This window comes from Candoia aspera, chromosome 3 (assembly GCF_035149785.1).
Source record: "Candoia aspera isolate rCanAsp1 chromosome 3, rCanAsp1.hap2, whole genome shotgun sequence".
Classification (NCBI taxonomy): Eukaryota; Metazoa; Chordata; class Lepidosauria; order Squamata; family Boidae; genus Candoia; species Candoia aspera.
In genome coordinates, this window is record NC_086155.1 from 67,943,182 (window position 1) to 67,969,999 (window position 26,818).

Below are 26,818 nucleotides of genomic sequence, written 5' to 3' on the forward strand. Positions count from 1 at the left end.
TGGCCACCATCTTGAATTTTTTACCATATACTGCAGGCACACCTGAATCTTCATCTAGAAAATTCCTCTGGATGAATATGCCCTAGTGAAAATGATTTTTCAAAACAAACCCCTATAACTATTTTGTTACTTTCTTTTGAAATAATTAACTTCTATCATTACAAATAGCAGGCAAGAAGACAATATCCAAAGGAAATGAACAATAATTCTTTGCTGGGGAAATATGTTTCCCAACAAAAAATTTGAAAATTGTCAATTTTTGTGATATATAAAATCCAGACTTTGTAGCAAGTATATTTCAAACAGAAAGCTTTATTTAAAAGTATTACTCAGAAGAGAATTGTGTCTGTCTGTATATATATATAATTTTATCTCATTTGAAACTAAAAAGTAGGAATTCTTATATATTGAATTAATAAGAACATCGCTGGGTAGATATCCATGAGAGAACTCTCTTTTAGTATAGATTAGAGCTCCTTTAAGTACTGAAGTAATGGTTCCAGTGGCATATCTTGTCCAGAATGAAAAGGTCGGAACGCTTTATCAATTTTCAGAGGACTAAGGCACAGATCATAAATTTGATTGTAGTTATGGATCAGGCGCTTGGCTTTTTCTTTTTCCAACTTGCCTGTAGTTCATTAAAAAAAAATTGGTTTTCCAATTTGGACAAAATCAGATGTAAATATTGAGCATATTGTGCATATCCTTGAACAGATTCGCATGTAATGACAAAGCATAGTTTGATGTTACAGGAACTACTACAACTGCTGTGCTTAATTTTTATTCATTTTTTAATGAGAAGGGAGATATAAAAAATGTCCCCTACCTGGAATGATTGTGCCCCAGTGGGGATAGAGAGGTGGAAACAACTGAGAGCATGCTAACTGTTTGTCAATATACCACCATGTACAAAATACCTCTATTACACCATTGCTAATGGACTTCTTAGGTTGCTCCAGACATCTTTATACATCTTTTTTATTGTCTGACAAGACCTCCACTATGACATCTAATGGAGTGAAACTCTCTGTGATGGCATGTAAAATCAAGAAGATGATAATTCCTTAAAAATTATTAGCAGTAATTGTTTTCTCCTAAGACTGTTTTCTTTTTCTTTTTCTTTTTTTAATGTATTTTTAGTATATTTTATATAGGATAATTTTATAGCAGGGTTAGATTTCTCCATACTGCATTTATTTCATTCATTCATTCATTCTTGGGTTTGGCTTGTTTATTATATATTTTTATCATCTTGGCTCTCCCATTATACTGGCTTTGGTATCTATTGTGGTATCTGATTATACTATGATGGACTGTGTATTTATTTATTTATTTGTCAAATTTCTCTGCCACCTATCTTGTATACCAAGACTCTGTGTGGCTTGCTTGCCCTTCCTCATCATACTATTTCTTTACTTTTTATAATGAGACCTGGCTCTGCCGCCTCGCTTGGGGCAGAGAAGGGAATAATTCTACATGGGGAAGGCTGCTATAGTCCACTCCTCCAACATATGGACTGTTTTAGATTCTCCTGCCACTTGGACTTTTTTACTTTTTACTCTTATTTATATTTATTTGAGTAATTTTACATTTGTATATTATATTTTTATTGTATGGTTGTTGTTTTAATCAATTATTGTAAACTGCCCAGAGTCCCCCGATGGGAGGAGATGGGCGGGGACAAATTAAATAAACAAATAAATAAATAAATTCTATGCTGGTTTTTGGTTGTAATAAAGTTTAATTTGAATTTGATGTGCCTCAAGCCTAAAATCCTGTTTGTTTCCATGGAATGCAGATAGTAGAGACTGAGAGCACCTGCACACTCAAGCAATCTCTTCCATAGGTTCTGCGTCCCCCAGATTCCTTTTCACAAGATCAACCTCCTTGCATTAACTAGGTTTCCCCATTAGGATCTTTCTCAATGCACACACAGCATGGCAGCGTACTGTTGGAGCTGGCAGGACATATGATGACATGATCAAGGCCAGCATGTACGATCCTGTTGTGTCCATGTATTTCTGAATCACAGAAACTAATGCTCGGAAAGGATTATAACTTGCTTGAATCAGTAAGATGTTCTTATGCAGATAGAAAATAAATATGCCGTCTATCATCAGCAATGTTAACTAAGCAGACCCTTGTTTAGATGGGATCAGCCTTACCTGTGTTTTTGACATCGGATAAATAAAGGGCTTTCTCCAATTTTCTAAATCGGTCTATCCAGGCCTCTCGTCCTTCAGAATCACCAGAATCATATGAGTTCTGTGGTTTAGCAGTACGAAATATAGGCTGCTGTTTGATCTTCAAAGGAACATGTTATATTGTCATCAGTTTAGCATTTGTCAGCTGCTCATAACAAAACAGTGACAGGGAACTATACTTACTTCGCTGTTATTGCTCTTCGCAATATTTAGTAGATTATTATATACAGTTTATTCATTAAAATCAACACATCAGATTTGTGGCTTCTGTGACAAGATCACTTTTATGTTCCAGGCATTTTGGATTCTATGAACATCCTAGAACAACCTTCTTCATTTGGCATCTTCAATTTCAACTCTCATCAACCTGGCCAAAATTTAAATTCTTCCTGAGGGCACCAGGTTGCCGGAGGTTCTCCTAGATAATGCTGAGTTTTTAATCTCATTTCTTACATTGGAAATTGGAAGGGGACTAAAGTGGTATTCTGACAGGTTACAGTAGACAGAAAGAATACTGTATGTACATAGTAGGGATTTATAATTAATTTGTGTTGATAAAACTATAAACAATATTACTGTTTTTATGAACAAGGAGTCTTGACATAGGAAGTGGTATCAACATTAATTAAGCCAATTAAATAATAAGTAATACAAGAATTTTGCATTAAGAGTTTGTGGATTTATCAACAGGGATTTGACGGTACCTGAGAATTATCTTCACTCTTCTCCTCATTTCTTCCTAAGATGGAAACAGTTGTGAGGTTTTTGTTTACTCAGTTGAAAGAGTAGTTTAGTGCCTCAATTTATCAAGGATGGGCTTTTCTCAAAGGTGATAGGAAGAATTTCTGAAGCTATAAATGCTAGTCGTATGAATAATTCCTAATATACTAGTACAATATTAAAAAAAAATTAGAGCTGTACTGAACTTGTACTCACCAGATGTTGATGAACTTCAACTCTCATCCTCCTGAGCTCTTGAAATGCTGGACTTGTAGTTCAGCAACATCTGGGCAGCTATAAATTCCCCAATTCTGCTTTTGAAAATGTAAAGATATCTGACTATGATGGAATAGGGTGGAAAACCCTGAACAGGAGCTCTTTGATTACAAACCAACTCAAACTAATAAAAAAGGGAGAACTGTGACCATTTTTCAAAAGAGAAATGAAAAGATAGTGATAGAAGGGAAGACAGGAAAAATATATAGTTACATAGATGATGGTGCTTTAATTAACACTGTAATTACTTATGGAGGCTCGTTTGTTTTTCCTCCTTAAACTGTTAACCTTGTAATAGTTGTCCTTTTTCATTACAGTATAACATAAACCCATTCCTGCACTCTCCCCATTTCAGTTTTCATATCCTTCAGTTAAATCGTATAGTTTTTCATTCATACTGATTGGACATTGTACTAACTTATGGATAGTAGACCAGATTGTGAAGCATAAAATTAAATGATGGGAAAGCATGAATCAAGTCCCAGAAAACACAGCTGGTTTGCCTATAGCCAGATGGTTAAAGTTCAAGCCCAACTGTTGCATCCTGATCGGTTTCCGTAGCAATGATTGCAATTGGCTCACCTTTGCATTTAGTCATCCCCTGAATATTAAAAATGCCAGAGAACTTTCTAAAAGATAATTAGATTAATGTACTATCTAACTCAATGTTTCACATCCATCACTCTACCAGCAGTCTGTAAATCACATGCCCAACTATTCTAATTGTTCCTAACAGATGTATTGCAATGGTCTGAGAAGCCAACAAAGATCAGAGTAGTATTAGGCTGGTTGTTTTGTAGATGTTCTGTAACAGTTTAACAACACTAGATAGAGGAAGTATTATAAGAGTGCAGCATCAATAGGAATAATTTCCTGATGTACGTCTCATTCATATTAGAATGCCCTTCCTCAACCTGGTGTCCTCCAGATGTGTTGCAACTACAATTCCCAGAATTCTCAGAGCAAATGGGATTGTAATCCTAATATATCTTCTGGACATTGGGTTGGAAGAAACTAAGTTAGCAGCAGAACTCTTCTGTTTCCTATACAAGGCAGTGGGGGAAAGTAGAGGGCAATCATCATTACTGGGGTCTGCTGACGAACATGTTGGATAAAGCATGTTAGCTGAGAGGCATTATCTCCAACATGACTGATAAAATAATGAAATGCAACTGTAGGAAGTGCAGTTGTTATGTGTACAGAAAGACTGCAATTCTAATGTTAGAGATACTTTTTAAAAATATTCATCATATCACCCAGAGTATTTTCATATATTAAATATGCTGTTAACATGAATGGTGATATTCTTAACAATATTGCCTCACTTACAGTCTATCCAGACAAGTTTTTTCACCTTTCTTTGGGTGAAGTCGCAGTATTCATTCAGGCTACATGCCAGACTGACTGTACCGGCTGAGAAAGCATTTATGTATTGCAAAAAGAACCACCATAGGAATGTACTTGTAGAAGAAAGCCATATATATATATATATATTCATATTCATTCTTGCATTTAGTTGTTGTATTGGATGCATGCCAAAAATGTAACTGACTGAGACTTGTTCTAGACTGAGGTCAAATTCTAAAGTGAGCCTTTTTAATCCTAAGAGTACACAAAATTGTTCATGTTCTATCTTGCCAGATACTCCATTTAGAAGAAAATTGTGTAGCAGAATTATTACTAATTTCTGTTTATATGTCAACTTTGAATCCATGCCAAGTCAAATGATCAGACGTTAGGAAAAGAGGGAACATGATCTTACTATTTTGTCAAAGCACTCCAGTTAGCTGGCAACAGTATAGCAGGACGGAAGTGAGATGAGAGAATGAATATATTTAGACCAACCAATGGCCAAAATGGGACTTGTGATTGAATATTAGAGTTGTTGGAATTCTGCCATTTAGAGCTGGCATCACAAACTGTGAATTTGTATGACAGCCATAGTTAAGTAACACTGATGATCTTAGCCTTACAAAATTTTCCAAAATCCTAGTGATGTGAAATGTATGGTCTTTAGAAGACATTGCAAAAAATACTAATCAACGAAGAAGACCCAGAGGGATATAACATTAATAAATGACTTGAAATTATAGTCATTGGAAAGCAAACCTTCTGTTATTATGTGAGGAAAATAAGTAATTTAGATTTGCTTATATGCAACCATCATATAGCCATCCTTATGCATTAATAGAAAGTTTTATGGGAGCACATTGTGATGGCCTTTCTTCCTAAAATGAATGTCAACACTCTTCCTAATTCAGAGAAGATATCATGCCCATTCTAAGATAGGCTTATATGAATACATGTAAGGTTTTCATTACTTGAAACTAGGATCATCATTACCTTTCAGTTCTGAAAAGGTCACAGATATACAGGGCACTTGTTAACAGAACAAACTTACCATGTACAAATGGGTACTATATTACAACGGTCTTCTACAGAAATGTAAAACATATAATCACATTAACATGATTAATGTGATGAAAAATGACACTTAATTCCTTACTTTTACAAACAAGCAAAGCAGGGTTTATTCCAGTCTGGGCTTTCTTCAGAAACTCTACAAATGGTTTCCATCTACAAAAGGAAAAATATTGAAATTAAATATAATTCACGCAAGCAGATTTATTTTTGCATTAGCCCTCATTAGCACACTTTCTACCCATTCAAGAGCAAAAAGAACCAGTGTGTTGAAGTGAGTGATCTCTTCTGCCCAAAGTGCCTTGTGTCATTCGTATGTCACTCCAGCCCCTTTGATCTAGCCATCTGTGCCTAGCAATGATTGCCCTATTCATGCCAATATCTATAACCAGTCACCTCACAGTCACTTAAATTCTAAAATCTAAATTTACAATTCTAACATTTCTAATTTAGAATTTCTAAAATTTCTAAATTCTAAAATTGAGTTGGAGATACCTCAGCGTTCTCTGCAAGAACAGGGGACAGGAGAACTCTCCATCAAAAGTTGTGAACTAGTGGCATCCCCAGGGCTGCACATCAGCTGAAATCAAATTTTATCATTTCTTACATGCCTTATAATTTACCTTTCATCATCTCATTTTTATCTGCAACCAGCATCTGTTCTGAACTGAAAGGATCCTTTGTATTTCTACCATACTGTGAATCAATCTCTTTAGTTTGTCCTTGCTGTAAAACAACCAACTTATTTTGGTCTCCAAGAAAATACCGTAATGGTCTGTATTAAGCTGCCTGTTGAATGGCATTTGAATATGTATGTTTTCATCTCACAAGAACAGATCATGATCTGTTTTCTTACCACTTTGTTCTCTGGCCTACCTGCTTGTTTTGCTTTCTACTTCATCTTTGTGCCCTCTATCAATTTTATCCTCTTTTCTTCCTCCAGCCTCTGTTTTCTCCCACATTTCAAGCACCTTTCTTTTGAAGTTTACCTTTTAGTTTTGTTTTTCTTTTTATTTGTTTCCCCTTTATAAATAGGTAAACATTGGAAAGTCCAACTTTTCAATATTCCTTAAATTTCTAGTCTAGACTCACAGATAGTTTTGATGGGCTAATCCTCATCCTTTGGTTGGTGGTCAATATAACCAGAATGCTAAGCAGAGGATTAGCATCTTCTTTATATTTTCCAATAGTATAGCTCTTAGCCTAGACCTCATAGCATTGATATTCAGAATCCTACCTCATATTTCTTCAGGACAAGGCAGGTCATCCATTATGGAATTAATTCCTGAGGGCAAGATGGTGCATGTTGTCTGTGTTGCAAAACAGACTGAAAGTGCCTTCCTATTCTCACAGGCACATAGAATATTTTAGTTTCCCTCTTTCTGATCAGTGACAGTACTCCTGCCTTGGAGGTAGAATTGGATCTTCTATTCTGGCTTCATGCCAGCCTCCAGCCTCATTTGGCTAGCCTAATGCTTGCAATAAAACTAAGGAATCTTAGATTTTAAAAAATGTGAACAACTTCCTACTCTGACTTATGCATAGGATTACTCTACAGTATAAGAATGTGATAACATCTGAAAGACTAATAATCTCTATATGACCAAAGCTTTCATAGACTAAAATCTGCTTCATTCAATATAGAAACTTAGTTATAAAGGATTATTCCATAATAAATGTGTTAGCTTTTAATGTGCCAGAATACTCTTACTTGTTATGCTAAAATTCTTAACATATCAAAGGAATCCATTATAGTTTAGAAGCTATTTTTTTTAAAAAAAATTAAACAATGCCATCTGCAGCCCTTTGTTGTCATGAAATGGCAACATGATAACCAAATACATGGACTTCATCTTCAATTTATCTTTCTATACCATATTCTCTTTCTTTAACACGTGAAAGAGAGGACATTACTATGGAATCATCTTAAAGATTAGAATAACTTGTGATAGTTTATTGAACTTAAGTATATTTAATCAGACAATGGTCCAGAGCTAGATTTTTGCTAATTACAGCACAGTTTCATTCCCAGTAGATGAGAGGATGCATAGGTAAACTAATGCTGATGACACACATATACCAATTTATTTTATTTATATTAGAATGCAAAAATATCTTGGAAGTCTTAACTCTGAGTTTGCTTAAGCTTTGCATGGACACCAAGTATTAAGGAAGGGAGAGAATCTTTGGATCTCCAAGTTTCTTGTCCTGTTCCTAGCACAGTACATTAGTATCCATCTTAGAGGATGGAAGTTGCTAATGGCTCCTTTAATAACAGCAAGGACTAGTTAATGGAAATGGGAGATTTCTAAGCAAATAGCATTGTATGGTGCTTCATTTCTAGCATCACGTGATTTTAGTCATACTGCTATGTTCTGAGCTGGCCCATACAATCACAAGGTCAAGTTAGTGTGGAAAAAAAGAAGTAAGTATTTCATTAAAACTCACTGTATTCTGCCTCTTCTACCAAAGCCACATAAATTGACCAAAGTTTCCATCATCCCAGGATGTAGAACTAGTCCATACTTTTGGCAAATATTCTCTACCTACAAATAAATCTTTACATGAAATTTTATTGACAAGCCATAAACTAAAAGAAGCTATGTATGAAAAAAAAAACCCAACAACACTATGATCTAGAGAACAGAAATTGCATTAATTTCTCATGTCCTTTTAGAGTAACTGGTGTTCAAAGCACACTTCCCTGGGACCTTGCACATCAATAATGCAAAGCATTGGAAGAGCTGGAATTCATTTGGTGTAGCAGACGTCACAGCTGCTCCTTATCTCACCTTTTCATAGCCCTCATATCACAGTTAAATATTACCTGCCACAAAATCCTCCCAGAAAGTTGAATTATGAAACATGTAAGTTTACAATGATATTTTTGAAAGTACTAGAATTTAAAAGAATAGCAAAAGTAAGAATATAAGCAGCCATACTGTAGTAGTAGCAGCCAAGATTGGCCAAGGCATCTGAGCCTGAAAATGCCACCAGCAGCATTCAGGAGTACAAAACAAGACCTGAACAGATTGAATAATTGACAGTTCATGTTCTTTTCATGGAATTCAGGGTTCACCTGCTTTGGGCAACTGCCTCACTCTGCCCAGTAGCAGGGCCAGCTATGATACCGGATTCCTATGACTTTCAGAAAGCTGAACATCCACTCTCTGCTTTACAAGGCTTGTCATGCACTTTTTCCTGTGCAGTGTCTTGTAATGGAGAGTGGATGTCCATATTGCTGGGTATATTTCCTTTTTGTAAAAAATCTATTTCTGATATTATTTTATGAGTGCAACATATGTCAAAAAATAATCTAAGATTATGTAGAGATTTCTGTATTGACATTCAAATGGATCTGCATCACTTAGGCTGTCTTACCACATTTAAGTTAAGTCTAAATTTTAAAATATTCAAAAGACAAAGACAAAGGCATACTAAGTAGTATTTTAAAATTACAACAATATCTAATAAATGTTATAAGGCAGGGAAGTGGCAGGATTTCACATCTTCTTAAATTTATTCTGCCTGTGGAGAGAATTCCTTCCTTAAAAGGAAGATCTTGATTCATAAGTGCAACCTAGCAGGCTGGCCCAGGCACTGCACTGACTATATAAACAGAGTAGTAATAAACAGAGTAGTAAATTTATTTATTCATTTATTTATTCATCATATTTATATAGCCGCCCATCTCACAAATGTTATTCTGGGTGGCATACAATAAAAGCCAAAAAATGAACAACATTAAACACATTCCACAATTTTTAAAAAACCACCAATATTATTAAAAGACTAGGAGAGAACATATTCAGTGTTACAGGCAATGTAGCCATCTCACCAATTCACTATTTCCTTGAGATCCCCACGCCTGTTGACCCAACCATGTTTTAAGGGACTTCCTGAAGGATATCAGGGATAGAGCCAGTCTCACCCAGGTGGGGTAGGGGTGATGTTCCACAGGGTGGGTGCCATGGCAGAAGAGGCCCATCTCCTGAGTCCCACCAGATGTAACTCCTTAATAGATGGAACCTGCACCATACCTCTTCTGCTGGAACCGGATGGGATGGGCAGATGTATTTGGGAAGAGGTGGTCACTCAAATGATATATACCCTTACCTCAGGAAATGAAAGAAGGCCTGAGCAAATCTGGTCTTCTTGCAGAAAACTCTGGGTTAATTTTCCCAAGTCCAGCTCTCCTTTTTGTTCTTTCAGTATTTGCTTCAATGCCAGAAATATATCTTTGGATGTCCAAGAACTAAAGAATGTTAGTATGCACAAAAAAGAGACAACTCACCTTACATTCTTGAAAAACAAGTGCATGCTTGGATTTAACTTAGTCACAATATTATTATAATTTACAAGTTCATCATCATCATCATGCTAAATAAGATGCTAATTATCACAAATCAATCCTAGAAAAAAAGGATGCAGTTTTGCAAGTTATTTTATAACCATTCCATCAGTTATTTATTTATTTATTGTACTGCTGTAATATCCAAAGACTCCCAATAGTTAACATCATCAATAAAACAACCAAACAAAATTAAGATTAATGCATCTGCAGTTAGAAATTATTAAAAGAAATAATAATAAAATACCAATGTCATCCCAATTTGTTCCCAAATGCTTTCTGGAAAGGTTCATGTTCATCAGCTTCTAGAAGGAAGCCAGAGTTTCTGGATTTATTTTTGGATTATGGTTCTGACTCCTTAGGAGAGGAATAACTCAGGGATCCTGGGTTGGACATGAGGTTAGACAAATCATAAGCAGAAGCTTTCTGGTTTGATTATTCATGCTCATGGGCAGGAGCATGTAGCAACTGAGTTGGGTGTACTAGCTCATTTTGGATTACTCTACACTGTAATGCCTGAACAGGATCAGTCACATCCCATGGATTACATGACTGCTTCTTTTTTACTTCTTGTCAAACAGGTCTCTGTACTATTGGGAAGCTGTGATAAAAATCACAGCTAAAATTTTACAGCTGTAGGCTACGTATTAAAAACAGGTTTCTCTTAGCCTTAGGCCATTTTTAGTAGAGTTGAACATAATGTTTTGTTTTACCAAAGATACTAATGCTAATTGATTCAGGGTTTCTTGAGAAGATGAGTAGGCTACATGGAATAATGTTTAGACTGGAAGATAATGGGTTTCCTTGCTTGTTTCAGGTCCTGATTTAACTTTCTTGGCCTCATCTGAATGGAAATTGTAAACAGGAGAAAAGATTCTGGTTGAAATGCGATTCACAATTCCTTGGGAGTAAATTTCATTTTAATATTTTTAAAATAAATGCTGCTTACTTCTGAGAAGACAAAGTTATACTGCATATTTCAAGGTTGTTTTCAGAAATCTGTACATATTTGAAAATAGCATTTTATTTAGTGGAGCAAGCCTAGCTGTACATATTTTTAAGGGAATCCCACCCATCTTGAACTTCTTTTCTCATTAGCCCTCCAGCCACTGACTCTACCTATTGTTCTGTTCATTAAAATCCTTCCTGAAGTCCAAGATAGGGTTTGTTTTTCTTGGGTTTTTTTAGTCTTATTATTGTTGTGGACCACCCAGAGTTGTGTTTTACAAGATGGGCAGTCATATAAATCTTTTAAATAAAACAAACAAACACATTCAAATTATACTCAGCTTTAGTTTTGCAGAAAAGTAAAAAAAAATCATTACATTCCTTCAATGTTCCTGCTATTTCCACTTCCTTGACTAAGTCTTCTCTGTTCTTCAAGTAAAAGATAAATGATCACCTAGTGTCTTTCCCCACCTCCTGAAGAAAAATTGCTAGCAATGGAAGTCAGGAATTTCCTTGAAAGATCATGCTTGGCAATTTGATTCCCAGCATACAGTGGAGGAATCTAAGACCCCTCACACTATTACTTCTAAACAAATATGCCTTGGCCTGTACTGTACATCTCCAAAAATCCATTATCTGTATTAAACAGTCTCTGTGCCCTCTAGCAAATAGTGGTTTTTTAATAGCTTGCAATTGTGTGTGTGTGTGTGTGTCTATGCACACACACACACACACACCCACACAACATATATCCACTATTCTGGATGTTACAAGAAAATTTAAAACACATTCTTATAGATCTACTCAGGAGTAAGTAAATGGGGCCACTCTCAAAGGATATAAAATTATGGCTTCAGTTCCAAAGATGCGTCTTCTTCCCATTAAAATCAAGGTTAATTAAAGGAACTCTATATCATTTCAGCAGTCTGTGGAGTTAATTCTCACAGATTCCAATCAAGCTTATTTAGATTATTGCAAAAGAAAATCTTTGCTCTTGAGTGCTACATAATGTGCTTTTCAGTGTCAGAAGTGAGTCACTTTTTCATTTGGAATCCTTTAGAATGTTTTGTTTTTGTTAAGACCAACTGTTAGATCCTAACCAAATGGAAACTGAAAGTGGAAGATTCCTCCCTCATGCTTTTTTACTGATTCTGAAGGGAATATTCAAAATTAAAATAGAACCTTTGATTCCTTTTACTTTGATTCTTCTCAGGAAGGATTTGTTGCATTTTGCTTGATGACACTAGTGTTAATAACTGGATCAATTTTTCATAATTTATCTAGAAGAAACATAAAAAAATGTAATTTCAAGGGCTAATTTTAAACAAGGATTCAAAATTCAAGAAGAAAAAAACATGGTGTAGAAAATAAAACTGCTACTGCTTGAACTAACAGCATAGAGTATCTGTTAATAAACTAAATCTAACTTTAGTATAGCTAGGCAGGTTGGATCTACTAAAGAAGAACAGAAAAAATCCCTCCTAGGTCAGATCAACGGCCCACACCGGAGGCAGTCCATTATCGTCTGACTTCCCATAATTACCAGCCAGATGACTCTGGATAAGCCAAAGGCAAGAGATGAAAGTGTAGCTGTTTATGCTCTTGTCTCCTTGCAATGGTTCTCAAGGATACATGCTGTCTTTAATCCTGAAAATATATACAGCTAACAGGGTAGCCCTTGGTAGTCTTATTGACATGACATTTGTTGAATCCTCTTTCAGAGCTGTCTAAATTGACAGCTAGCACCCAATCCTGTGAGGGTGAATTCCACAGGTTAATGATGTGTCATATTAAAAAGTTTTGGTTGCCTTTCCAATAATTTAAAAGGACATAAAGTAATCATTTACATTAGTATGCTATTATCACTTAGTAGTAGGGAACCAACAGAAGAGGATATATGTAACTCAGTGTTGAACACCACCCCCCACCCCGACACTGGCAGGGCAAGCTACTGTATATAAACAGGAAGCAACCCCACACTCACTATCATTGATTATGTTACCTAATCAGGTAATGAAATGTCTGCAGGCAAATAACTATGCTCAGACAGCACCAAGGACTCCACAGTAGTAGGGAACTTGAAGTTTTCCCCCAACATCCCATCTGTTGTTTTAAATTAAGATTTCTGCAAACCTATGCCATCAATATTCCAAAAGAATTAGGTAATCTTTAAAAAGCTCAAAATTTTAAGTCTGATCCACAGTTCAAAATCTTATTTTAGCATACCAATTCTTGGTCATTAGCCTGTGAACATTTTTTGAAAAGGAGTTTGACTGTTGGTAATTGTAGGGGGACATCATGTTTGAGAAGCAGGATGCTCAGCTGGGCCTGAGACAGAAATCCTGATTTTCTGGGATCCATCTCTTTGAGCTCTTCATGAAGGCTGCCCAAAGCAGTGAGACTTATAGGATGCAGTTCAATTTCCTTTTTAAGCAGAGCTAGAAGAGAATCATCCTCATCCTTTGTCTCTGTTAACTCTGGCAGGATGTCCTGATGAAAGAAATACTATTATTTAACTTACAGGACTGTCTCTCCACAATTGTTGCTACCTGTCCCACCCAGTCCATCAGGAGGGGCATGCTCTGGGTGCCATCAGCTAAGGAGTGTTGGCTGGCAGGGCCTAGGAGGAGGGCCTTTTCTGCCTTGGTGCCCACCCTGTGGAACACCATTCCACCTGAGATTATGTTAGCCCTGCTGGCCTTTCACGAGGCCCTCAGTCTCAATCAATCTCAATCAAAGTTTATTGATGAGCCCTTAGGCCATATCAGAATACAAGATTAAACACTGCATGTTAATAAAACTCTATATAATATTAATATAAAAGACAAGTTAAGTAAGGAGTAAATAAAAATACAGTAGATAAGTATACATATAAGTGAAAATACACATCACATTTCTATGTCACCCCTACAGTTTACCCCAATCAACCCCACATATGTAGATCTCAAGCATATTGATTTGCTTAAATACAGAGCTGTATTATGTTATTTTTGGGTCTTGGCCACACATAAAATATGTTGTTCTAATATGTGATTCCCAGTGGGTTGTTCATCTAATGTATGGGCCAAGTTGCAGATCTCTCTCCTTCTTGTACAAATTACAGTTGAATAATAAATGTGCTATATCCACTGTTTCAGGCGCTCCACATATACAAATGCGTTCATTATAAGGAATGCTGTTAAATCTCCCGTATCTGATCATTGTATCAAGCTGATCAAATCTAGTTTGGGTGAATACCTCCCTGAGATGTTTTGGCATTTGTATTTTTAAATAGTTGGCTATTTGAAAAGTGCAGTTATATCGGCTCAGCCATTTCAAATTGCCAGCCTTACTAAGGGTTTTGCCTAAAACCTGCTTGTTCTTCCTCAAGGATACCTTTTTCATTTACCCAGCTTTCCACTCTGCTCAAGAGTAACCTAGCATATATTTTGGCAACAATAACTATCAAACTGATAGGCCTATAATTGCTAGGGTCCTTTTTATTCCCTTTTTTATATATGGGAACCACTGTTGCCATCTTCCACCGACTGGGATCTGGCAGCTGTTGTTTATATGCGTAAATAGACCTGACAATAGAGGGCCCCACCAGTCAGGATATTTTTTAAATAGTTTGGCTGGTAAAGAATCCTCCCCCAGGGCTTTGTTACTCTTTAGATCTTTTATAACAGACTGTATCTCATTTTTTGAGACTGGTGCCCAGGGAGGAGAGGCTTCAGTAGATAGCGAATCACTACTTAAGGACTGTTTCTCTGCAGAGTCCATTAGAGCAAATAAACCTTGATAATAATTCTCCCAATCCCCAGCAGAGATTGGTATATCAAGTGCAATCTCCGTTCCTTTAGAATTCCTGCTACGGAATGCCAGAATATAGCCGAATTGTGACTTTTTGCCGCTAGCTCAAGTCCAGACCAAATTGAGATGGCATAATTTTTTTCTTTAATTTTATTTTGTATTCCCTTCTTAAGGTCAACATCTCAGCTTGTGTGTAAGCAGAGGGACACCTCTGAGCAAGTCTCATAGCTGACTTCAATTTCTTTTTCATCAGCCGTCATTCAATGTCAAACCAGGGAGATCTGCCTGCGTGAGAACTTTTCACAAAAGGTTTAGTTGTTAAATGTTTCTTCAACATATAGCACAAATTTGTGAATGCATTGGAAACTGACAGCCAGTTGGCAGTAGGTGACCAAATTGTAGTAGCCCAATTAGCCGCATTCTCTGCTTTAAGGCTATCTGATATTGCCCTGGTATCAACTTTGGCCCATATTAGTCTTTTATTTTGACACACCTCACCTCATAGTTATTAGTGACCCACCTGTGGGCCATGTTATATGGTCTTAAATCTGAACTACCTAGTAATTTCACACTCACTGGCTCATGGTCACTTTTGCCTCTTAGGTATACAGTAATCTCTGAAAAGAGGAAAGCTTTGTTTCTCGATACACAAATGAGAGCTAACACACTACTACTGAGTGGTATGTCTATGGGTATATATATATAATGGTTATCCTTACCTCCCAAAATTTGGAGATTACATTTAAAAATTAAAGAAACTAAATACAAGCCAGCACTATTACTTTTGTTATCTCTTGAGAGCCACTGTGGGTGGTTCTCAAGGAATTCATTTGGAAATCTATTCTTTTGAGCAAAATCATAAAGGGATGCTCCTAATTTGACATTAAAATCACCAAGTAATATAATTATAGATTGAGAATACAGTGTTGTTATTTCATCCATTATTATTTCTAAACATATCCAGTGATCAGAATTATAATAGGAAGATGTGTTTGGGGGAATGTATACATTTACTAATATTACTTCGAGGTCCTTATATCTAAATTTCACAACTGATAAATGAGGAGATTTATCTTCATTATATAATTTCTCACCCTGCCATTGCAATTCTTGCTTAATAAGAATACAGAGGCCACCAGGGGCTCATCCTTTATTCTTTAATTTTTGGGCAGGGGTATCCCATCTTTGAAAGCCTGGGAGTTGTTCTGGTTCATCCTCTCCAGTTAACCAGGTTTCCTGAATGGCTATTACATCAAATTTAGAAAGGAAACCCACTAATTCGGTGTCCACTGCTTCCTTCCATCCAGCTACATTCCAGGAAACAATTTGTATAGTTCTCCCACCAGCAGGATGTTCTAAGTGGGGTGGTGGGGTGGGACATAAAGATACAGTCAGTCAGTTTGTTTCTGAATCTGGAGCAATATTATCAATACTTCCCATATAAACACAATTATTATAAGATTCAACTTTCCTCACCGGAGGTTGTAATCGTTGCTTTTCTTTTTCGTAAGTGCCAAAATTCCCTAGTGTCTCAGCTAGTGGCAGTAAACTCAATCCGTCCCTCTCATTTTCTAATTGCTGGGCTTGTATGTAGCTAGCATCAAATTGGGGGTTGGTAACAAAGGATTGCTTCCTTTCAAGGCTTCCCTTGACGATGTTAACTTGCGGTGATATAGAGTGACAAGATATGGATGGAGCATTCCCTTGCTGAATAAAATCAGGAGTAGAATCAGCTGCAGGAGGCAGCTCTGGAGATTGTTCTGTCTGATTTTCTGGTGCCAATAATATTAAATCACCAACTGCAGTTTTGTCCTCTAAGTGATTAATTAAAGTTTGTGTTATAATATTCCGCTGAGTGACCTTTTCTTTTGTACGTTTTTGCTTTGGACTGGCACACCTTCTCTCTCTCTCTTTTTTTTCTGGAGATTTTGTACTTTCAGAGTCTGGACTTAGTAACAGTTCCATAGAGGAGCAGCTAGACGGGAATAAGGTATTAAGAGTTTCTGTTGCATTTGTTATCGATTTCAGCATTGATCTTACTGTGTCCATTTTATTTAAGATCAGTTGTTGTTCCCCTGGGGGAAGGGTGGCAAACAGATGGGTTAATTCTTCTTCATCCTCCAAAAATCATCTAAGACCTGTGTCTCTTCTTTCGGTAAATCTGGAGTCTCTTTTCCATTGTTCTTATCTTGTTCTGACCTTGTTAGTGGAGAAGATCTTCTCTTTGCAGATAATGAGCAATTATAGTTAGAATTTTCAAGGTTTGTTCCATCCTCCCTCACTGACATGGCTCTCTGCCCAGACTTTTAAGGCCCTAAAAACTTGGTTTTGTACCTGGGCCTGGGCCCCCAGAAGTATGACAGAACCCATCTCTTGGCTTTGTTGACAGTTATTTATGAAGCTTGGCTGCTATGTTTTTTATTTTATATTGTGCATTTTTTAGCTTTTATCTATTTTATTGTAAGCTGCCCAGAGTTACTTATGTGAGATGGGCAGCTATATAAATGAGATAGATATTAGATAGGTAGATAGGTAGATAGGTAGATAGGTAGATAGATAGATAGATAATAGATAGATAGATATAGAGATCTCAGGGTACAATAAAATAAGTAAAAATGGTATAAGAAAATTAAGAATTGACCTAGACAAACTGTTACTGAGACTCAAAGCTTGGATAAATAACTAGGTTTTCATTTTATATTTGGGGCCACACTACAGAAGACTATGTCTTTCATCTTCTCATATAGGTAATCCTCAATTTACGACCACAATTGGGACCGGAACTTCCATCACTAAGCGAGGCAATCATTAAGTGAGTCACACCTGATTTTACAACCTTTTTTGCCAGGGACATGAAGCAAATCATATGGTTGTTAAGTGAATCTGGCTTCCCCCATTGATTTTGCTTGTCAGAAGCTGCCTGGGAAGGTAGCAAATGGCAATCATGTGACCCCAGGATGCTGCAACCTTTGTAAATACATGCTGGTTGCCAAGTGCCCAAATTTTGATAATGTGACTGCAGGGACGCTGTGACAGTTGTAAGTGTGAGGACTGGTCATAAGTCACTTTTTCAGCACTGTCATAACTTCAAATGGTTGCTAAACAAATGGTCATAAGTAAAGAACTACCTGTAATGTGTTCCTCCCAATGGTAGGACTCAGGAGAATCCCCTCAACAGAGTTTACTATTTGTACTAGGGGTTTACAACAGGGGCATACATGGAAGGGGAGTAGAAAAAGTCAAGATAGTAGCCATGACCACACAACTGAAGCCCCACTCCTTTTATGTGTGTTGTAATGTTCCTGGTTCACATGTAAAAAAGCAATGGGGCTTCAATCACATGGTGACAGCGACCATCTTGACTTTTTTGATCCCCTTCCATTGGATGCCCCTGGTTTATAGATAGTAGCACTATTCCTATCAATTTCATAATATATAATGGATATTATGTATTATATGATACTCGCCCATTCTCTCTTTACAAGCTCCTTTATTTATAGATTTGCAAGTTATTTACTAACACTATATTCTCTAAGCACCTTTGAAGAATTAATTTTGTATTAGAACACAATGTTAATTTTGTGTGTTTGTATGTGGATGTGTGCATACCTCTGAGTTAGTCTTGACTCCAGGCAACCACATGGACAAGTCCCTGCAGTTTTCTTGGCAACATTTCTTGGAAGTGGTTTGCCATTGCCTCCATCCTAGGGCTGAGAGACAGTGACTGGCTCAAGGGCACCCAGCTGGCTTTGTGCCTAAGGCAGGACTAGAACTCAGTCTTCCAATTTCTATCTCAGTGCCTTTAACCAGTACACCATGGTCCCTGTTCCAATGTTCCTGGAAAACATTGTAACGGGTTCCCATGCCATGGGGCTGACACGAGTTGCTGTATGGGAGGGGGCTGCTCCTGTTCCTTGTACCAGGCTGCGATGCGAGGAAGGAAGAATGCATGTTTGGGTTATCTTGCCTGGTCAAGGACATTTTCCGCAGACCAGCAGGAACCATTAGGGGCACCTGCAGGGAATTGTACTGCTTGGGGTTTTATTGGGAGACATCCCGCGCTTTTACTATTCTCAGCTTTGCTTGTGATCCTGCATACTATTCATTATTAAATCAGATATCCATGAAAGCCTTGTGTGAGTCTGATAGTGATTTTGAATAGGCAATCATTACACAAACTGACTGTCATTTTAATATTAAATTAATATTAAAAAATAAGCATTAGCCATCAAGATTTTTTTTAAAGCACACAGAAGTAGCAAGCAGAAGATAAATGGAGAGGCATTAAACATATTTATGAAAGGTTTTAATGAAAAAAGTTGTCACCTGGCACCAAAAGATCAGAACATTATTTGACTGAGATGCCCTAACTGAAAGGGCCCTCTTCATGGTAGATATGTGCCACACTTCATTTGGCAGGACATCTGGACAAGGATTCCCAAAGAGGGACTGAAAACCAAGGTAGGTGTGTGTGGTGATCCTTCAGATCATCTGAATATAATTTAAAAATTTATTTGCCAACACTTTGAAATCAGCCCAGAAAGGACCTAAAATCCTATGCACAGCTCAAACCATGGGCATAACCGCCCAGAGTCCACTTTTCAGGAGAGATGGGCAGTGATAGAAATTTGAAAAACAAATAAATAAATAAATAAAATAATACAATGAAACCATTCAGTCTCAGTAAATAAGGTTGCTATTTCCAGATCATTTTCAAAGATTGCCCATTGTAGTACTTTGGTAAGAAAGTTTTACTGCTTTGGTAAACCATAACAAGCTATTTCTGTCTGGCTACATTCATCTTATTAAAAAAAGCAACAATTTTGGATGTTCTTATCCAGGGGATGCACATGGAACCGAGTGTAACTACTGAAAGTTTGATCAAGTTTGCTTACCTGTTTTTGAAGTTGTTTTGAATTCTGAGCTTCAATAGATGTTTTTTTGATTGAGTGAATGTAAGATAAAGACCTATCTCCACAGGGAGCAGTGACACAGTATAAATTCAGTGGCTTTAATTCCTTAAATAATGAACAGGAAGTAAAAAGCGAAGCAAAGAAAAATAAATATTCATTCTGTAAAATCAGTACAAAAACTAACACCTTTTTAATAGACAAAGGGTTTGGAAAATGTCACACATAAAATATATATTGATCTGAGCTTATGGGGAAAAAATAAATCAAGTAAATTTAACACATAAAACTGAATACAAATAGTAGTAAGCTATATTACAACTTTTTAAAATCAGTTTTTTTAAAAAAATCATGGGCATTCTCTGAGACTGTTGGATGCAAGTGTTCCACGTCCTTCAGAAAACTGCAGGAAGGGGATTACTCTTTCCTTCTTTAAGTTCAAGCCAATAACTGGGTTTTTTAAAGTTTAAATTATGATTTATTGAAACAAGACATTTACTTCAGTAAACTCTTATTTAAACTATTTAGTTTTGCTTGGTTCATACAGTACATAATGGGAAAATATGATCAGTTTAAGGTAGTAAGTGGATATTTTCTACCACTTTATGATGGTCACCACTGAATGGAAGGGCCTAGAGTACTCAATATGTCTAAGTATTACAACATTTAATTATGGTTTACTATTAAGTCCAAACAAAACTATTTTCTTATAATCAATGAAACTGGCTCATCTAGATCAGTGTTGATCCTCCAAGTACTAGGTGGAGTATATACGTATTCAATCCCTTTATCTCTTAAATTTTCCTTGGAACAATTTTGTACGGTACTCTAGGCTGAAAGATCATGATCATGGCAAGGATATTTGCTGAACTTTGTGGTTGGGGGAGTTCCAGATCTTTCTTCCACAAGCTGGCACATTCTCATGCATTATATGAACACTATCAGTAACTAAACTGATGGCAATATCACTCTCTGAAGAGAACTGATGACCAAATCATCATGAAATACATGTATGAATGAGGGAAGGATGATTTTTAACAAAAGAACTATCCACTGTTGGCATGTCCAATATGCAACTCTGTCCATCTATGGCAATAACAGCATAATAACAAGCACTCAACTGATAATTTGTTTGTTCAGGAGCCCATAATTTGCTACTGAGACAGCTGCCTTATTCCTGCTCATGCCATCTTCCCCCATCTAGTCTGCTCAAGATAAGCTCTTGGAATTCTGGGAATTACAATCCCAAGGTGTCTAGAAAGTCCCAGGCTGGGGAAGGCAATGGCAGCAGCCTTCATAATAAGCCATGGTGACATCATAATGATGACATGTGCATCACGTCATCACTGTGCACATGAAACAAAAATGTCACGAGGTCTCACGGAAGACTGTAAGTTGTTTCATTCCATGATGATGTTACTGTGTATATGTCATCATTTGTTCCCCTTCTATCTCTGTGGTCACCCATGAAAGGTCAACTGAGGAAGGTTGGTCTACAGTATTAGTAGGGTTGATCCTGAGAGGGTCTGTAACTGAATAGGAAAATGAAGCTACTGTAACTCTTCTAACAACTTACTTTGCTGTCCACAGATCTGATAACATTTGTCTCTGGTTGGTTGGATGACTGTTTTTCCATTCTGTCTTTGTTCTGCAGTTCAACGCTGACACCATGATTGATTTGCTGACCAGGTGCCTTGTTGAGGTCTGGAGATTTTCCATTTGACTGTCTTACATTACGAGGAGGTAATGTCTGGCGCATGGCCTGTGCCTCAGGTTTCACAATCTCCTTTGCTTTCCTGTGGGAGGAAAAAATTTCCAACATATATTTTGACACTGAAATATAACTTTGTTTTTTATCCATTTACATCAAAAGTATTTCTTTTGTGGAACATTTGTTCGTTAGGCAGAAATGAAGTGGTGTAATCAATGAATTTAACCCAAAAGGCAGAGTTTAATCATTATAACTACACCTCTATCTATTGCTGAACCACCAAGAGGCACCTGGTGCCATCACCAGGCAGTATGTGAGTAGACTTTGAGCTCATGGTGGTAGTAGCAGCTTGTTTTATGTCATCAAATAAACAGAGAAAATATATGCTTGATAAATGATCGAATACCTGAATGAATGTTTGAAATAGAGGTTCTCCACTGCTTGTGAATAAGTAAGGAATAATAACCAATAGTATTTGACAATAGGACACTATTGATAGTAGGTGGTGTGGGAGAGAACTCATCAACGTTCTCTTCTATTTCTTCTTTTTGTGAGATTTCAGCTCTCACATTACGGTTACACCCTGCACTTGTTATATGTATACCTCTGTACCATTGTCTTATCATTATTCTAGTGTATTTTGTTGAAAGACAAATGTTGAGGAAATGTTGTCACTTACAAATTCTCCCTTTGCTATGAGATGTATGCAAAGTACCAGGAAAATTGTTTTCTTTAGAAGGAATGGGGAAGTGGTTTGCCGATAACATTTTCTCATTGTGACATTAATAAGGATGTGCCCAGTAATAGAACACTTCAGTTGAAGTTAAGCCATCTAATATGGTACAAAAGAAATGAAGTTTTGGTTCATTCAATCAGCCTGAAGAGAAGCAAAATGGCATGGTGAAAAAGGAGAGTAAACCTCTCCTTTACACTAGGAAGTCTTTGATGAAGATTACAAAGGGGCTATTTTATATAATTTGCAGCGTTGTGCACAAATGGCTTCAGGGCTGAAACAGTCAAAGATGAGATGAAATCATCTGAACTAGAAGTGTTTGGAGATCCCCTTGTTCAAGGACCCATGGTTAGTGGAAATCAGGTTTGTATGAGCCTGACACAGTTTTAGCTCTTACATGTGTATCTGAACACCCACACAATATTCAGCTTGGATCTGCGATACTACTTGTGTTAAAGCCGCCCAGAGTTGTTGTACTCATGATGGGCGGTAGAGAAATTTGACAAACAAACAAACAAACAAATAAATAAAGCAACTAGGAGAAGGAAATTTGGAGTAATATGATCAGACATTTTTCCCCTTCCCTTTTTTCTCTGGCAGATAACTAGTAAAACAATGGTTGTATAACATGTATTTTGTCCCCAAATTCTCAAGAGGCCATCACTGGACCCCTCCATACTGCATGATTATCATCCAGGTTCAAATCTTCCCTTTTTGAGGAAGGTTATGAATAATGTGGTTGTATGGCAGTTACAGAGGACCTTGGAGGATATGGATTATCTGGATGCAGTTTAGTCAGCTTTCAGACTGGGGTACACTACGGAGACAGCACTGGTCATGCTTGTCAATGACCTTTGGCAGTGCTGGGATGGGGGCGGTAGATCTATCCTAGTGTTCCTTGATTGCTTAACAGTTTTCAATTCTGTCAACCATGGTATCCTTCTGGACTGTCTGCCATGGTTGGGAGGGAGGGGCACTGTGTTACAGTGGTTTACCACCTTCTTCAATGGTTGTTTCCAGTGGGTATTGACAGGAGGGGAGAGACCATGCCCATATCTCAACCACAGGGTGTTCAGGTGAAGCTGTTGAGGTACTGACCCAGTGTCTGGAGGCTGTTTGGGTCTGGATGGGGAGGAACAGACTTCAGTTTAATCCTGACAAGACTGAGTGGCTGTAGCTATTCCCCTACCCCCACCGCAGGTTGTGATTCATTTCCATTGTTGGCTTTCAACGGGGTTGCAATTGTTTCTGGCACGGGGTGTGTGTGTGCCGTCCAGGTCCCCTCAATTAAAAATTTTTATGGGCCCAAAGAAGTGGACCTTCTCTGTTGCAGCCCCCATCTCTGGAATAACATCCCTCCCCCGCCCCCAAGATCCTGATGTCACCTGCTCTCTTAGGGTTCCAGAAAGCTGTTAAGACCCAGCTCTGTTCCCATGCCTGGAATAAATGTATTAGTGGAGCCCCAGCATGGTTTTTATTTTGTTTTGTTTTTCTGTTATGGCTGTTTTTGTCCAGGCTGTTATGTTCTGTGGTTATATTTTTACTTGCTTTAATTTGTATATTGAGGGTTGTAAGCCACCCAGAGAGCCAGTTTGGTGTAGTAGTTAAGGCACCAGGCTAGAAATCCAGAATGTGAGTTCTAGTCCTGCCTGGTTAAGGCACCCAGACAGCTGGGTGACCTTGGGCCAGTCACTTCCTCTGAACCCTAGGAAGAGGCAATGGCAAACCACTTCCGAAATCTTGCCAAGAAAACTGCAGCAACTTGTCCAGGCAGTCACCAGGGTTCAAGACTGACTCAAAGGCACCAGAAGAAAAAAAAAGCCACCCAGAGTTTTTTATAGAACAAATCTATATTATTATTATTATTATTATTATTATTATTATTATTATTATTAACAAGAAAAGATAATAATGCTAAGCATGGATTGAATCACTGAAGCCTGCCATGGGAAATGTGTATGTGTTCTTGTGTGTACGAGAGCACACAGTACCCACAATACTGGTCAATGGTGCCCGTTAATCTTACATGTGTGCATATTAATAATCTAAGAGATAGAGTTGTTACATGATTTGGCTATGATGTCATGTGGACCCTCATGACATTTTTCATTTATTTATGTATACCAACATTCTCATCTCAGATGTTTAGATTAGCAATGCAAATAATTTTTAATCTGGAACATCCAAATGAACAAATCTCAACTCTATCTACAGACTGAAGTAGTAAAATAAGGAATCAACTTTATTGTGTGACCTCTTGTATATATAGAGTAGCTCTAGATTTATAATGCTACAACAGTAAAAGAAGCATCTATCTGCCTTCTTGGACATTTAAAAATAACACAAAACTGAGGTAAGACTATTTAAGCTCTTTGATTTGAATAATCTTGAACGCTACTCCTGCAATGGATTAAAAAATGAAATGTTTCCCTATTCTCTTAAATGTCCTGATCTTGATAATAACAGCCATAATTTAATGCCAGGTATCAGCATTTACTGTGTTTTAATTGCTGTCATATATTTTGTGTGGCATCTTTGATATTTTAATTAATGACATAATCCCATGAATTCTTATCAAAAATATATCTCCCTGGGATCATACTTACCCATCACTTTTCTCTACAAGGCACCGGACATATTTGCTCCCAATTATCTTTATTACAGTCTCATAATTTGCACTAAATCCATAAGGTACGTTTCTCACTGAAGCCATTACCAGCTCTGTATTTCTCTCCCCAGAAGGTCACTTTCCTGTAACTTCCCCGGAGAAGGTTTTTTTCCTTAAAAATGGGAACTGAAAGTGGGTAGACAGGACCTGCAAATATTTTAGGAATAGATGAGTATCAATTAACTTAATAATGAAATAACAAAAGTCTGGCCCAAAGAGCTTATAAATTAAATGCCTGCTTGGAAAAGAGACCAAGAATGAAAACTAATGTGAACAGCTGTGAAAAGCTGTATTTTTCACATACATACATTTATTCTGAAAGAATTTTCTACACAATGACTGGTCCAATTCCATCACAACATCAAGAATAAATAATAATTTGAGATTTATATTGGGCCCATATTGGGAATCAGATTGAGAAGCAACCAGCCTACAGGCTGCTATGTAATTGGTATTAGATTTTCATAATAGCTGTTGGTTCTGCATCTAAAGAAATGGCTGCTTTCCAGTATAATCCTATGGTACTCTAAGAAGCTGCAAGCACTCTTAAATTCAGTGGAACTTTTTCTTGGTTAAACCTCTACAGGATTGCAACTTTAGAGGATTCCCCAGGCTTGATATTTAAATATAACTGCAAATATGACATGGGAAAATAATTTCCTTCTAAATACCTCTTGTCATTAAATAGTTAACAGACTGAAAAAACCTCCCCCTATTACTATTTAATCAGCAGTGTCTGAAGCAGTTAATAACATAACATAAAATGGAGCAAGTTCTCTTTTAGAGCAGGGGTCCCCAAACTCTTCAGCTCATCCACCTCTTCATGAAGTTTCAGATTGTTCACTGAACCTCGAACATTTATTATATGAAAATAATTTACTAAATACTACTTTAATAGTACTATGAACAATAACAGTAATAATAATAGAGGCAACTCAAGGCTGCTCTCGCTGACAGATGGCCATCCATTCCTCTCTCGCCACTAGCCCTACAGAGACCCCAAAAGATTAATTGATCCCAGTTGTCCTTCCATCATTTACTGACCCCCTTTTGACCACCAGCCATTTATCCACCACTTGGATAATCTCATCAATCCTTGCTGGTCAATACTGACCACTTTGGGGAACCTGCACTAGAGACTTTATGGTAGAGAAATACCACAGTCTCAGTAAGAATAGCTGGGTTGTATTTCTTGGCAAAGGCTTTTGATAAATCCAGGAAACATCTCTAGAACTCCTAACTTCTTCCTGTAAGCTGGAGGAAACCCCCCAGTGTTGTTTTTTCTTTCTTCCTCATAATGGCATTGCTTTACTATAGTTAGATTTCTCTCCCTTCCCCCAATATCACAGCTATATCAGTACTGTGTTTTTCATGCTGGATACTTCCATGGAAATAACCAACTAGAGTCTACTACAATACCTAAAGTCTCTGAGATGAATTCAGTTCCAGGTGAATACATGGACACATCTAACTCCATGTAGTTTTCCTGACAGCAGTATTAATTGGTTTTCCACTGCCTTCTTTTAACATCTCAGTCTAGATTCCAGAATTTCCTGGAGGACTCCTGTCCATGAAATAACCAGGTCCAACCCAGTTTCCCCTTTCAGGATTAGCTCACAGGAATCAAATTACCTTATTTTGAATGCCCTAATTGCATCCTTACAGAGTTTTTACTTTCCCTAAGTACAAGATAGTCTTCAAGGAAAGTTTGTCATTTGTACACCAAGATCACACTCAGCAAAATAATAACATTCTGGCCTTCAGCATATGTTTTCCTTCCTCCCTCTCAGGTTTTGAGACACCCACCTCTGTGTAGTCTTGCCTTTCTTTAACTGCAAAGGCAACAGGCATCCAGCCACCATAAATGAACTGCTTTTCACAATCACCATAGCAAGGAAGCTGCTGTTACTAAGGACGCAGTGTTGTTGCTGGGCTGGGCACAGCTTGTCATTCCATAGTCAATGCAGCGAGAGGCGCGTATTTCAAATAATCAGATTAGCAGATTGTTGGCCCAGTGCATGCAATACCGAAGGCTCAAAAGGGAGATGACTTTGTCTATCCAAGTGGTTGGCAAGCAAAATCTT

The 26,818-nt window shown here is 37.3% G+C and overlaps 1 protein-coding gene across 1 annotated transcript; it reads right to left on the reverse strand.

The window, feature by feature from the left end:
- Positions 1-378: 378 nt before the first annotated feature.
- On the reverse strand, positions 379-24,854 carry C3H1orf87 (chromosome 3 C1orf87 homolog). The gene is made up of 11 exons (XM_063299854.1): positions 24,673-24,854; positions 21,199-21,418; positions 19,608-19,730; positions 13,147-13,410; positions 12,103-12,200; positions 9,738-9,876; positions 8,070-8,167; positions 5,707-5,777; positions 2,909-2,943; positions 2,166-2,319; positions 379-628 (listed from the first exon to the last, which is right to left on the reverse strand). Exons 1-11 carry the CDS (start codon positions 24,777-24,779, stop codon positions 468-470), a joined length of 1,470 nt encoding a protein of 489 aa, XP_063155924.1. The 5' UTR covers positions 24,780-24,854; the 3' UTR covers positions 379-467.
- Between the last annotated feature and the right edge of the window lie 1,964 nt (positions 24,855-26,818).